The sequence below is a fragment of the Macrosteles quadrilineatus genome, unplaced genomic scaffold (assembly GCF_028750875.1).
Source record: "Macrosteles quadrilineatus isolate MER2022 unplaced genomic scaffold, UCM_ALF_1.0 Scaffold_5__1_contigs__length_97177068, whole genome shotgun sequence".
NCBI classification, from domain to species: Eukaryota; Metazoa; Arthropoda; class Insecta; order Hemiptera; family Cicadellidae; genus Macrosteles; species Macrosteles quadrilineatus.
The window spans coordinates 84,741,026-84,755,751 of record NW_026542598.1 but is presented as its reverse complement, the minus strand read 5'-3'; the positions used below and the strand labels follow the sequence as shown (position 1 = coordinate 84,755,751).

Genomic DNA, 14,726 nt, shown 5'->3' with positions numbered 1-14,726 from the left:
AAAACATTGAACAAGAAGATAACACTTAATTTACGGAATTGAATATCCAAACTATAACAAATTAAATAGGTAATGCATTTTACTAATTCGGAAAGCAAGACCTAAGATCTTCATTAATTTTTTGTCCATAAATAGATGTTATCTGATTTACTATCCATATCTTGACAACAACTCGGTTAGACAGATAACAGTTGCGTAAAAGTGGGGGGGGGGAAACAGCTTAGTTAGTTCTCGTAGGTCTGCCTGGGAACCATTAACACACTGGTGTCCGTACCCAGTTATGAATATGGTAAGTAGCAAGGTAAGGCCAATGATCAAACCTAACAGTCAACAAAACTAACAACATTAGTAAACAAAAAAGTTTACTCGTAGTTAGTTCCCATAACATTCCCATGCTGCAGCATATTTTCAGGTATATTAGGTTTTACAAGTTTTTGTTTAGTTATACCTACCACTGACTTTTTGCATTGACTATTGGATACCGAAGTAGCCATCTCATTTACGGACAAGCTGTTGTCAATTTTTTATTAAAAATGAGCATAGTTGTGTGAGCCTGAGAATGCGCTCTAGTTCTTATATTTTGTTTTCTACTTTCTATCGATAGCTAAAGTATATAAATTTATATAGTTTTTAAGTAAAAGTTAGGTTATGTTAGTGTATATGGCTGATATATTAGAGGGATAACAGAAAAGAAGTGTAGACATCTACAACAGTGAATGTGATGCTAATTCAAATGCTTAACTAACTTTACAAAATTTAAACCGTTACCTTAATGACGTTTTATAAACATAAGAATAAAAGTTTTCCAAACTGAAAAATATAACTGAGTTATAAATGTTCTATTGATTTGTAGAGAATAAAACTTAGAGTAGTGTTATTCGCTGTCTTTCATTATGGTTAAAAACCTGACCAAACCGCTAAAATGCCCCAGCAAGAACTATATTTGTGATCAATAAAATAGACGTTAAAGTAAAATTATATTTAAAACATAATATTTACTTTAATATTACAATTTTAACATAACAACTAATATTTCTAGTTTCGGAACAAAGCACAAATCGATTATTTCATTAGAATAAAATTTTATTTTTTATTATTTTGGAATTTTAAATACTTTATCTATTTTTAAAAATATTTTTGGTTTTTAACTGTCCAGTGTTTCCTTTATATTTGTTATGTTTGATTTATTTCAATAAATTAAGTATTTTGTTTAATAAACAGAATATAAGTTGAGAAAGAAGAGAAATGTACCTTACCTCACATAGAAGAGAAACCAAGAAGAGTGTTTGTTAAGAGTAACTAGGATTATACTTAATGACAAAATCTAATAATAGGAACTATAATGTACTACAATTGCAGTATTCAAACCATTGGCAGATATTTTAATTTTAACATTTTCATCAAAACATCTTTTTTGCGGTAAGTATTTTTATTAGCAAAGATTAAAACAATTTCCCCACAAAATACAAAAAGTGAAAAATTTATTATTTAAAAAATTCTTACCAATAGTTTGTGACTGCAGTTGGGTTACTTATTTTCAAAAAAAAGTGTCTTAAGAACAGTGTGTAGCTGACTTGTGTTGGTATAAGAGAAAACTACTCACGATCACAGGTGAACTTACTTAACCAGCCTTCTAAGCTTTGCCTGAATAAAGTCAGAGTTTTTTCACCAAACGTGCATTTGAGGAGACACCATTTACATGGACCAACTGTGTGCGTTCAAATTCAAAGGTTCCTAAACCAAACCACATGGTGAACTGCTGTCAACCTGGTATTTTCTCTCGACTTCTGGTTAAAGTTTATAAGTTGTTCGAAATAACCTGATGTATTACAGCACACACTACTGGTTGTGGCGGCAAGCCTGAGAGAAGCCACATACTGATCTACAAGACCACACATCGTGTAGTGTGTACTGCAATATTTTCTCAACTTCTCAAATTGCATGGTTAACATTAAAGAAGGTTTTCCAAAAATAACCAGAGGCAATACAGTAGTTGACAGCACACACTACTCGTGGTGATGATAAGCTTGCCACATACTGATCTACAGACAACACATCGTGTAGCGTGTACTCACATGCAAGGTCTGGTAGTCGCCACTCTCCTCTGGTGGTCTAGGCTTGCACTTGCCGCAGCAGAAGTTGCAGCAACAGCAGCAACAACAGCAAAAGTAGCAGCCGGTTATTACTCCGCAGAAAACGATCAGAGCCTGCAAAACAAATTGAAGTTAACACAATTTCAAAACATTTTTGTTCTATACAATTAGAGTTTACAAACCAATAGCTTGTGTATTTGTTGTAGATCTTCCAATTAAAAACTTTTGGATAATTAGTTAAGTAGGTTAGCGTTGATATGGTTTTGGGACACTAAGTGTTTTTTCCATGAAATAGTACATCCACCGAACATTAATATAAACTCCAACCACTATGTAACAAATAATTTTTAGTTGGATAATATGGCGCTGGGTAATAAACCGACCTCTTTGCTGTATTTGTGCCAGTTAACAACCACTGCCCTGATGAATAAAGTTTTTTTCAAAGAGGTTTGTGGTGCCTTTTAACCTTGCTATTCCCCTGTTGTGGGCCTCAGCCTGTTCCAGAAACGTAACAAGCAAAGCAAGGAAGTAGATTTTAGAAGTATGATTAAACTTGAACGTATACTTGAACGTATATATAACGTAAACTTGTATACGTTTTAAATGGTTGTATCAAAACACGATTTAAGACGTCACTGTCATGGTTGTGCAGTCTGCTTCGCTAACTGAGCCACCGACCCCCTAAAGATTAAGGCTCAACAACGCCCATATGCATTATTAACCACCAGAATCCCACAATATTTTGTCTTGATAGGTACCTAATAAATACTTGACCCTTCAAGATGATTTGACAAGACCTTCTTATCGTTACACAACCGGGCAAGCATCAGACGAAAAATCAGCCAACTCTTTCGATCTAGGACTGTATACATCACATTGTTCATTCTCAATCTTTTATTTGATCACAATCGTATTAAGTGTGTTAGAGAAAGATATATGGTTTTCAAACATGGATCCTAAGAAAGGTTGGTACTACGGGAAGATTATGAACCTATTAAAGAAACATTTAGTTGTGAATGTAGCCCTAAAATTCCAGTTAACACCCCTCCCCCCTAGGTAGTTTTAGTTCTATTTTGATGAGGAAATCATGAATTGAATCATTACTAGCACCACCAGCGGAACAGCAAAGGGCAAAACGAGAGATTATTTGATACCATTTGAAAAAAAAATTACTGTAGCAGCGCCTACCCGCTGTTGAATAATCCTGCCTTGAAAAGTTAAGCTAATGGTGAATAATGTTTGAGTTTAATTTAAAATAGTTTGTAAGAACAAGAATTTACTTACTTATCTTAGTAAATGGCAAATATGACAATTGCTGGCAGCTGTCAAGTTGCCAAATTTATATGCCTTGACTGAATGAAGTTGTATTATGATATTACAAACTATTATGGGGAGGTAATTGAGCATATTTTAACCGATATATATAAATGGAAGATCAGTAGGCCTATAGAATTGAGTGAGATACCTTGTGTAGCATTTTATTAAGACCAAACATTTCTTTAGCTAGGACTGTTTACTAAAAGCCCAATGATAAAAGACAGCTGGGTCCAGTTGCAAACCTTAATAAGCTACTGATTTTTTCTCAGGATCAAACCGGCAATTTTTTATTATCAAGCAAACACCACAACTAGGGATGGATGGGTCTCGAAATTTCGGTAAATATGAAATCTCGTTCTACGAGACGAGATTCTATTTTGGGTCAAGATTTTTTCAAGACAAGACTTAATTTAAAATATAAAAAAATGTTTATTTAAAAATTAAAAAAAAAACTGCGAAGGCATTTTTATTTAATTATTAATTCTTTACATGGAAATATTGCTTCAATTGTTTTATCTTTTTTTTTTACATAGCAAATGATGAAAAGTTGTGTTATTGTAAGCAGTGTGAGACATGTTTTACTACTGTAAACATAGCCAAAGTAAGTCACTCCAAAACCAATCTAAAAATAACACAAGACTTAAATATTGTTACTTGATGTACTTAACCAGTTAGTAATACTATTGTTTTAGACTTATAAATTTGATATTTTTAAAATTGAACTATATACTAACTAATATCTCCATGTTTCCTATGCCGAAGAGTTATTTTTAATAAGTTAGGCATTATTAATATTTTTTTTTATATACTGATGTTTTTATTAATGTTTTTTAATAACATATTTTACATATATTTTTCTATTATTATTATTTTTGTATTTACCCAGTCTGTCATAAATCAGTAGGTATTAAAAAATGTTTAAATCAGGTTAAAATGTGGAACGTGCATTTCTTGTTATGTATGAGAAGGAAAATCCCGTCTCAAAATGTTATGAGAAATAAAAATCCTGTCTCGTCTCGTCTCGAACTAAAAATCCAATCTCGTTCATCCCTGACCACAACCACCCAAATAACCAGCTATGTTGAACATGTAAGAATATGCCAATAAGTTTACTTTTAGAGCTGAAAACAGTTTTAATGCCACAAAACATTTTCTTTTACTTTAAATTTAAATGAAATTATCTCATAGGCAATTAAATTGCTTTAAGGAAAAAGTATCCTACTTCATACAAAGCACCTGCTTCATACTAAGTCATGAGAGTAGTACCGAAAGTATAACAAAAGCAATGTATACTCATTTGCAAAAATCTTTTATTGAATATGCTAGAGACATTTTTAACATTTAATAAATTATAAATACTCAGTTTTTAAAAAATTAGAGAGGTTGCAGTATTTACAGTTTTCAACTCTTATTTATTGCAAAGTTAATGGTAAACTAGTATATTTTTGGACAGTAGAAAGTTTTGTTTGAGAAGATTCAAAAGAATTTCCATCCTGTATAGATCTGTCAACTACAAACTGAGGTACGGCTAATGTTAGTAAGCTGTGTTCTTGAGTTTCTTTGAAGAGAGACTTCAATCGCCATAACCACTTGACACAGTAAAACGGCAATCCAAAAATATTCTTAAAACCAGTCACAAGCTAGAAACAAAATAATGATAAGTTTATGTTTTCTACGTATTCAAAAGAAACAAAGTGATAGCTGTTAGTTTCGTTAGTGGTCGATTTCACTATGTCTCAGTACATTTTATGTAGTGTAAATAATACATTGATTTTATTACTTTAAGTTCTATGTTAAACCATTTTTTAACCAAGCAACCTTTACCTTCCTTCTACGGCTTTAGGTGTATGTTTTTATCTTTTTTAATTATTGAAAACAATATTGTTATAGTACCTGTAATTTATAATAGGTCTAATTAAATAATTATAGTAATATAATATACTAGGTGAAACCCGTCGAAATCGACGGTTATTTTCAAGGATTACGCTAATTCATCTAACTGCGATAAATTGAGTGAAATTGTACATAGCCTATTTTGAGCATTTAGCATTGTTTAAAGATTAATAAGTGTAAAAACAATAATGATAGTTACCAAATATGGTTGATCATTCAATGAATAAAATATCTCCCATACTGTACGTCATCGGAGTTATTAGTATATTATCTGGTATCTCATCGTTTGGATTAAACTTTAAATGGTATTAAAATCGCATTGGTGGATCTTTTGTAGTTAAACACTTCCGTGATTTCATCAGTGTAATGCAGATTAATCTATGATTTTATTTGAAAAAAATATCTGTTTGTTGGGAAGACACGTTCTAACTTCAAAGGGAGATATCCATTACAGTCTAAGTTTGATTTTTCCTTCGTCAAGTCGCGTCAGTTCATATCGTACTTCTGTGCTAATGAATAACCCTCTATCATAGTTTTGAGAAATTTGTTGTAGGGTTACTTTTAAAGCTGGAATTCCTTGACATGGGGGATGTCAGTTAGTTGTCTCAGCCATATCAATTACATTAAGTTGGCAATATAATCTCTCTACGGAATGTGAGGTGTAGTGAAATATATTTGAAGTGAAGTTGGCTTTTATTCTTAAACTGTTAGGGGCCTCCTCATTTACATGCGGCTTCATTGACAACAAATAATGCAAATGACATAGCAATGGGACATTTCAAAAATACAATAAATTTGCTGTTACGTAAATATTGACGTTTACATGCATTGTTAATCAACGTATCTTATAAAGGATGATGTGATCTAGTTTAAAAGGAATATGACCTTTCTGTCATGACAGTAGCTGTTTACATATTATTTACTCATTGGGCCATATTTACAGCCAAAATGTTGTGTTATTTTCAATAACATATGAGTAAGTTACATAGATTTTTTTTGCTGCTGATCAGTGCACTTTAAGAATATATATTTTTGAGATAAATTAAATGGTTTTTGTTGCAGAGTAGCGCTAGTAAACATGTACAACCCTTTTCGTTAGTCTAATAACATTCAAAGGCTCTCTAAGAATTCAAGTTCTTATTTGTATAGGTACATATCTATATTATGTTTTCACTAAGCTGAATGAATACATCGAAGTAACCTCTCTTAAAAGTCTGCAGTATATTGCTGTTTTCCAGCTTAATGACTTTATTTATCATGCAAATATTTCTACATAAATATTGTAAAATTTGTTATCCAGTTGCTGTAAACTACTATTAATTTAACAAAATATGGACACGGCTCAAATAGGCACCGTGCCCTTCTGCACTTGTAGGCTATTATTTTGTATTGTATTACACAATTTAATATTTTTCCAATGATTGAAAACATGTATGACAATAATCTCATGAACCTATGATGATCTGTCTAGAACAATATGATAAAAATAAAGACAAAAATGGTGAAAAGGGCAGTCACCAACCCGTAAAATAGATATAAGGTCAATACGGAATAATGTTAAGAGTTAACTGTGATAAAAGGATTTTCCATTGATTTCGTCATTGTATATATTGCAAAACATAACATGATACAGAAAAAAATTAATTTTAAAATCAGAAAATAACATTGCAAATGCTTCTTTTGGACAATTCAGTAACTCCCAATTAATGTGTCTTTTTTAAAATACAATTTTCAAATTACAGCTGTTTCATTAAAAAGTATTATCCACATGGCCAAAATGTAAACAAATCTGTAGAGGGATCTTTAAAGGCTTATGGGGCAGAGCCCTAAGGGAATTAACTTCGTTTTTCTTTTGATGATAACCCATCTACAGACCAAGACCTTTCTTTTGACACCCCTACCAAGTTTCTACGCCCAGCCGTTCTCTCAAATTAGTGGAGACAAAGTTTTCAATTAAATTTTTAGATTCCCCCATGTTAATCTTATGGGAGAAAATCCAACTTTGATGGAAGATCCTGCCCAAACTAATAAAGATATCAAAAAACGAAAAACACTTTGCAAAACTACAGATCAGGGCAATTCTTTTGACATTTTAATCATCAAAATCGGTCCAAAAATGAGGGAGGAGTTCTGTTCACAAAAATCGGCTTAGCGTATTATATATATAGATTACTAAAACCTCTCATATATTGATTAAACCTCTTGAGAATAATATTAAATTTCTAAAAAATATGTTTAATGATTAATGATGTGCAGTAAATGTTTATTAATTGGACATCAAATTGCTCCAGATTTCCAATTGTCCAGACTCATTTTATAAAACGATAACTCACAATGATAACGTTTCATCCAATTACAGAGATAACAGAAATTTCAGTGATTCACTCATTCTACAAACACTTTCTTACACAACATTTGTGTCAATGACAAGACATTCCAAAATAACTATACATTGAATTTGCCATGAAACCTGATCAAAATAAATAATGAAGAATTGTTTTTCTTTTCCTCATTACAATTGGACAGTGCAACACTGTCTTAAAGCAAAAAGGGCTTTGTAGGCCTATGTTGTCAAAATAAAATAAATAATATCATATAACAAGCATTTTACCCTAGTTTTTAACACCTATTCTTCCAACTATTTGGGTCTTTATTATTTTAAACACGCAAATCATAAAGTGCTTCATCCGGATTACCTATTAGGGTATTAGAGTGGAAATAGTGTTCATCTTCAACCCAAAAGATCCCGAAATGATCTTAGAAGGAGCCCAGTTGCCATTTGTCATTGGACTAATTTAATTACTATAATTTATTTAGTAATTTGTTAATTAACTATGGATCCAAACAAAAAGTTGACGTTGGACAGCATTAAGACCAGGAGTTGGACAGTTCCCTAAAAAAAGGTAAGGCCGAACATAAGCGTCGGTACTATCTGAGAACCAACGTAAATAATTGTAAGTTAGTGGCTCAGTCTATAGCACGATTATAAGTTTACAAATTCATGTTGTGCGTTCGCATCTTTATATCACCAAAAGAAGAGTACATTTTTAAGTATTTCGTTCTTGTACTGTATTCGCTCACCATCTCCTTTGCTTTATACGTTAATGTTATGTTCTACACACAGGTCTTTGAGGTCCGTATGAACAAACAAATGTTAATTTTAAAAGAGAAGATAACCTCTTAAAAAACACAAAGTAAAATACATGTAACAACTTATTCTTGCTCCTTAAAATTGCAACATTATTAAGTGAATTCTAGTAACAACATTTCACTTAAAATTAAATGACGATACACTAATTACTGCGTTAATAATTTATGTAAAGTTTTATATACAAAAACAATTTTATTTCTTAATTGTTTCTCTCTTTGACATTAGTTTTGATTTGACACTTCCCTTCATTTCAATAAACCCCTTTTAAAAATTTAAAATTTTTCCTCTGTTGAACAATGCTACAGCACAACGCAAAGATTGAGGTGAGGAGGACAAATTTAGCGCTTTTCTTGTGTCATGTGTTTACGTCTGACAAACACAGTTCAATAATTGGCCAGACTTCTGCAACACAGCTGTTCATATGCTCTGTGTACAACGACCACTGCCACTTGTATTGCAATCTGTATTGTGAGAGTAATGCAAAATTTCCGTATACTTTTATGAGCCTTCATAAACATTACGCATTTCTTTAAAAGGAGTACATCTGTTTTACTTGAGATATTTAGAATCTAGGGGTTAATAGATACACATTAAAAGATCACATTCAACCTAACAATTTTTTTTTATTGTCTAGCAAGATGAATCTGAATCTGATTTAGTTATGTTTGTACTCCAACAGCTGAAAAGTGTTTTTTGTTGGTTTGTTATATCCAAATATTTATCTTGTAACTTTCCACTCGTGTATTTATTGATTGTAAAAATTGTGTTTACCGTATGAATAAATAAATAAACCTACTTTCTGAAGAGGTTCATTATAATGAAATATTAGTTTTGTGCTGGATGTTTCTTGGGTAAACTACAAAACTCTGTTCCTTAAAAAAAAGACTCCTAGTGTGCTACTTTGTTTTATTTTAAAATAAACTTAGATAAATAAACGTTTTGTATTTCTTATGTTATTTGTACCAATAAAAATCAAACAAGATATGGTTGGGCCATATCAAAGGGTATTTATGTCTTGTATAAATTATGCTTTTAACGGTTTTTTATAGTAAACAATTTCTTAACAAACCCCCGACATTATTATGCTGTTAATGTTTTTTTGCCAGAAGAAAAACAAAAAAATATATTTACATTTTAATTGATTTTGAAAAAAATATTTGTAAATTTGCCAAGTACTTGAGAAACAACAGTTTTTACAAATATTTTGATCAGTAATAATGAGAAAAAGGATGATTTATCTTTATGTTACATAACCCTATGGGCCTAGTTTGAATTTTACCGATTAATTACTAACATAGGTACTTATAATATAAATGACCTTGAAATATGTCCACAATATATTTTAGATAATCCACAGTAAATTCTTATTGAGGGTAAACACAGAGATTATCACGTTCCATCAGACAGCCTAATGTTAATGAGTAAGACCTATACCTAAAAAAATATTCTTAATGTACCCAAGCGCACTTATTTTATTTTAAATACAAGTACCAAGCAGACAACAAATCCAACTATCAGAACAACAAAATATGTTCCATGATATTCCATAAACACTTTCAAACCGTAAAACTCCAGAACTACACGGAGATAAAAAAAAGAAATAAACGGATAGAGTACATCAAAGATAAACAAAGACTAACAATCAAATGTAACTTGAGACTTTATGTGTAGCAAGGATCGCCAAAAAACTGGTTCACGGGTTGCCTTAAAACTGGTTAGCCCTGTCCTAACAGTCAATTGACATTGAAATCTTTCCTGTTACGGTACTTCGAATATTCATTATTTATATTCATGATTCATTATAATTAACATATAACAAAACCATAATTATAACAATTGTACTGATAAGTGTCTTATCATTTGTACCGGTAGATTACTTTAGAGGAACAAAAAATAACCTTGAAAGTTCATATCTTTAAAATAAACATATTTTCCTTTGTCAACCATTTTATTGATCAAACACAAATATGGAGAGAAACTTGCCAAATGTAAATGGTTTATTAGGCCTTCTTTTGTTTAGTAAAAAAATATATTTATTTAAAATGGATTTTTATTTTAAGTCTGAAAAATACATAAAAATATTAGTTCCTAGGCAAATGAAAATTATATAATTTGTTTAAGAATGTTATTTAAGTAGGCTATAGTATGATTACCTGAAGACAAAATCTTTTAATTGTTATGACTATATTTTCTATTGCTGCTTAGGGCAAAAAGCAAACAGAAAATAAACTAACATATTGATTTCAAGCTGTGTAAGCAATCATTTAAAGTCATTTCAAACATAAAAAAAATTCTTTAAACTAGGCCTAATTATGTACAAAGGCTACAAAAAGGATGATACCATAGACTAAGCAACACAAGTAGACTCCTCATCCCATTGTAAATATTGAAGCTTGTTTTTCGTGTCTAGTTCATGTACGTCCACACTGATCACTGGGGTAGACAACATTTTGTTTCTGTTATTTTAGGGTTATTTTCATGATTTGTGCTTTACTATTTGGTTATATAACTAGAAGACCAGTTATTGTTTATGATTACATCGTTTTATTTGGTTAAATGAGATTTTAAATGACTGAAATAAGAAGAAACAAATTGTTAACAAAACATAACCTCTATAGTTGGACGTACAGAACTAACAATGAAATTGGCTTCAGCTGTTCCATAGGGATGACAAATCTACTAAGGGAGTATGATTTATCTATGATGATACCCTGTTCAAGACGGACTCAGAAAATAACCCATAAGGACTAAATTAGTAGATTAAATGTAACTTTTTTAACTGACTGATGAATGTTCTCCATAAATACTAAAATAAAATATTTGTCTATTGTCTTTTGTACCCAATATAAAAAAAATTTCAGTCCTAGTCTAGGAGAAGGACTTAACCCTTTGCGGTCGAATGGCGAGTATAGGTCGCCGCCCAACATTTTCCCGACTGCTAGATAATGGCGACCCATACTAAAAAAAGCTAATCTTGCAGTTGTATAGGTCACCGGGTGCCATTTTCCCTACTGCTCTAATGGTAAAATATACTCGGGAAAAAATGGGGAAAAAATTTGACCTCAAAGGGTTAAGGTTCAAGCATGAACCACCAAATCATAAAATAGACAATTGCAAATGCTGATAGATCCCATAGGCTATAAATGATTAGAAAGAAATTCTAGACCAAAAACCTGATTAGCACAGGCTTACTAGGTTGTTGACTAGCCACAAATGACTAAGCATCTTAGAACCATTAGGCTCAGCCAAACAAACCAATGAAGATTCTGTGTAGGGAGAGAATTTGCCAAAAACTTGAGCTTGGGTTACCAGCTCTAGCTCAAAAAGGATGAAATTCAAAGGAAAGGTGACCATGAGACCAAATAAAACAATGGACAGGATTTCAACAGCTGTTATAGTCTGTAAGATTGTCTGTTCAAGGCCCAGGCCAGTCCCAAGTAGACAGAGGGTCAGTAAACAGGTTCTGTAATACAGACTATGGAATTTCATGAGAGCCTAAGGCTGACGGACAGTGTCAAGTGGTGGTACCAAAAGATTAGTTTTAGAGAACGATAGCCATACAAATCCCTCAACAAAAAAGGCGTTGACGTTCTCTGCAGCAAACTCTTTTGTCATGTAAAGGCCAAACTATACGTAGTTTTCGTAGAAATCATATCTTACCTTGCACCAGCCGGACGTGACAAGGAAGTAAGCGTTGACGTTCTCCTCCCCGAACTGTTCTGCGATGTAGAGGCCGAGTGATCCATAGTTATCGTAGATGTTCCTCTTAGTGAGGTCGCTGAGAATAGAATGTGCTCTGTTCACATCTTTGAACTGAAAACACACCAGATAGGCCTAGTTAGAACACCTTTTTTTGTTCAAGAGGTTAGTTAAGATGATTGCAAAATTGCAATTTTATACCTAGGCCTATTGTAGAACTTATTTAAGCTTAACAGTAAAAATCTAATTGTAATTTTTTGAATGTTGTTTTCAAAAAGCCACTAGGTTTAACCAAATAACATTATAATAGGCATAACTGTGATTTTTAAGTAACCAAATGTAATAATTGGGTCTTGTTTGTTTACGTTCAAGATATATAATTGTCTATTTTCAGCTTTATTGACATAACTGTTAAAGGCATTTCATCATAGGCCTGCCTTATTTTTGGACTCATGATGGATATGTAAAATTTATTTGGTGAAACTTAAAGATATTTCACACACCTTAAGTGCTCCGCTATAAGTCTAGTTGCTTTATTAATCTCAGTAAAAACTTTTTTTCATTTTACTAGACAATCTCTGTAAAATATAAAGATAAAGATACATAATTTATTGCAATTTGTGTCAAAACCTGTTGTGTTACTACTTTGAGAACAATATAGTTTAAAATACGTCTTTGAAATAAATTTTCAATTTAAATTCACCATGTTCAACTGAGTCCTATTTTTATTACTAAATAATCAACTGAATTTGGTGAAATCGTCAATTTTGGTATTAATTTAAGGCAATATTTTCTTTTATAATATTAGTGGATGAAAATGGATTCAGTTGTGTTGTGGACACATTTAGAGTGGACACATCCCTGATAAATAAAGGAGTTACTGATAGAATTAGTCCATTATTTAAAGACAATATCTAAAAGCGGTTTTGTTCTAATTTGGTGTACACGTAAAAATACATGGTGCTAAACAAAATTGTGGAAATGGTTGGTAGAAATCTACAACTCATCATTGATTACTGTATCATGAATGTAGATCACGGATGACTCATTGCAATAGCCACTCAAGTAATTACCCGGTCTTGATTGAGTTTATCATCCGCACATTAGTGCCTATGCTTGTGCTTGGATACACAATCGAACCTATGAACCGTCTTCACAATTGATACATTATTTTTCCTTAAATACTAATACAACTAACTTAATATATGAAAAGTTTATCAGCAAAATAAATTAACAACAATATAACATGAATGTGTAAATATGGATGGATTTGATTAAAACATAGACAGAATACTTTATGATGAAACAGATTTACACACAAAGTAATTGTTGAAATAAGGTAAACATTACACAGTTCCTGAAAACACCAATCCTTTATCGTAGGAAAACAATTAAATTTATTATGACTCTAGGAATGGTGAAACACCAGTTATTTGGGTTTTAATAGAATATTTGCTGATGAACTGCTAACAAAACACTTTGAGCCATGTTATTTAAATTGTGTGTGCAAACATTTTTTAACACTTGGGCCTAGAAATAAATATTTGTAGGAGTAAGAATATGTTATAGGCCTATAGGAACATTTTATATTGTATAGGGAAAATCTTATTCATGGGAAATCTTATATAGGGATGAAGATTTGTTGTCTGTAAAAACTTAATTTGATGCAATACTGTAAACCTGTGTGCATATTTTTAATTTAATATAAATTTAGGTATAGTGTATGCTGTGGAGCTTTGTTCCTAAAATTATTAACCTTAATTGTAGTGTTAATAGGATTAAGGGACCCAATTATCTTCTAGTAAATTTTTTTATAAATTACCTATAATATTTTATGTGAGACTACGGTCAGCTTTTTCTATAGCCAGGACCATTCATTAACAGGGTGTCCACCAGGTCAACCAGAAAAAATTCATGAGTTCAGGTTGTACTTTTCATACTAAAATTTCCAACGTGTTTTGCGCCAACTCCCGCAATGCTGTTTTAGCACTAACACAGCTCGATATTTTAGTTTTCGGATAGAGCATTCTCAGTTAAGGGGGAAAAAATTATGATTGCTGTAATATTGCCTGACACAAGTATTCAATGTTCATAAATTACTGATTAAATAATCCAAAAATTAAAAACTAATCCTTAAACCTGCAATTTATTAATAACTTCCTAAAAATAGTGATATATCGATACCAAAATTTATCGAATCTCTGTACACCCACACCTGAAAAATAGATTCTTAATACTGATCATAACAATTTTTCCAAATTTTCTGAAGGATTACTACACCTGGCTTTATGTACTTTCATATAGTATAATTTTGGAGTAATGGGTTGTTTTCCAAGTAGCCTACAGAAGTAATAATGCAGAAATTACAAAAATTGCACGTAGCCAATTTATGTTTTAAACCCTTCTAAACACATTAAATAAATACAATGTTAAAGGTAGATGAAGATATTACAAACAAATATTTAAAAAAACTTTCTAGAAGTGTGCCATTTTGAAATTTTTGGTCAAGCCAAACTTGAAGTTATATTGTAATCATCTAACACAGTCGTAGAGACACCATCATAGTTTTCTGC

General features: G+C 31.6%; 1 protein-coding gene across 3 annotated transcripts in view; it reads right to left on the bottom strand.

Moving 5' to 3' along the window:
• The window catches only part of LOC128994006 (dnaJ homolog subfamily C member 5-like), a 36,275-nt gene that overhangs the window by 13,786 nt on the left and 7,763 nt on the right, over positions 1–14,726 (bottom strand). For all 3 annotated transcript variants that reach the window (XM_054418191.1, XM_054418192.1, XM_054418194.1), the window contains exons 3-4: positions 12,115–12,267; positions 2,076–2,207 (exon numbers count right to left, since the gene is read on the bottom strand). In XM_054418191.1, coding sequence (XP_054274166.1) covers positions 2,076–2,207; positions 12,115–12,267 — 285 coding nt within the window. The remainder of the gene's footprint in view (positions 1–2,075; positions 2,208–12,114; positions 12,268–14,726) is intronic.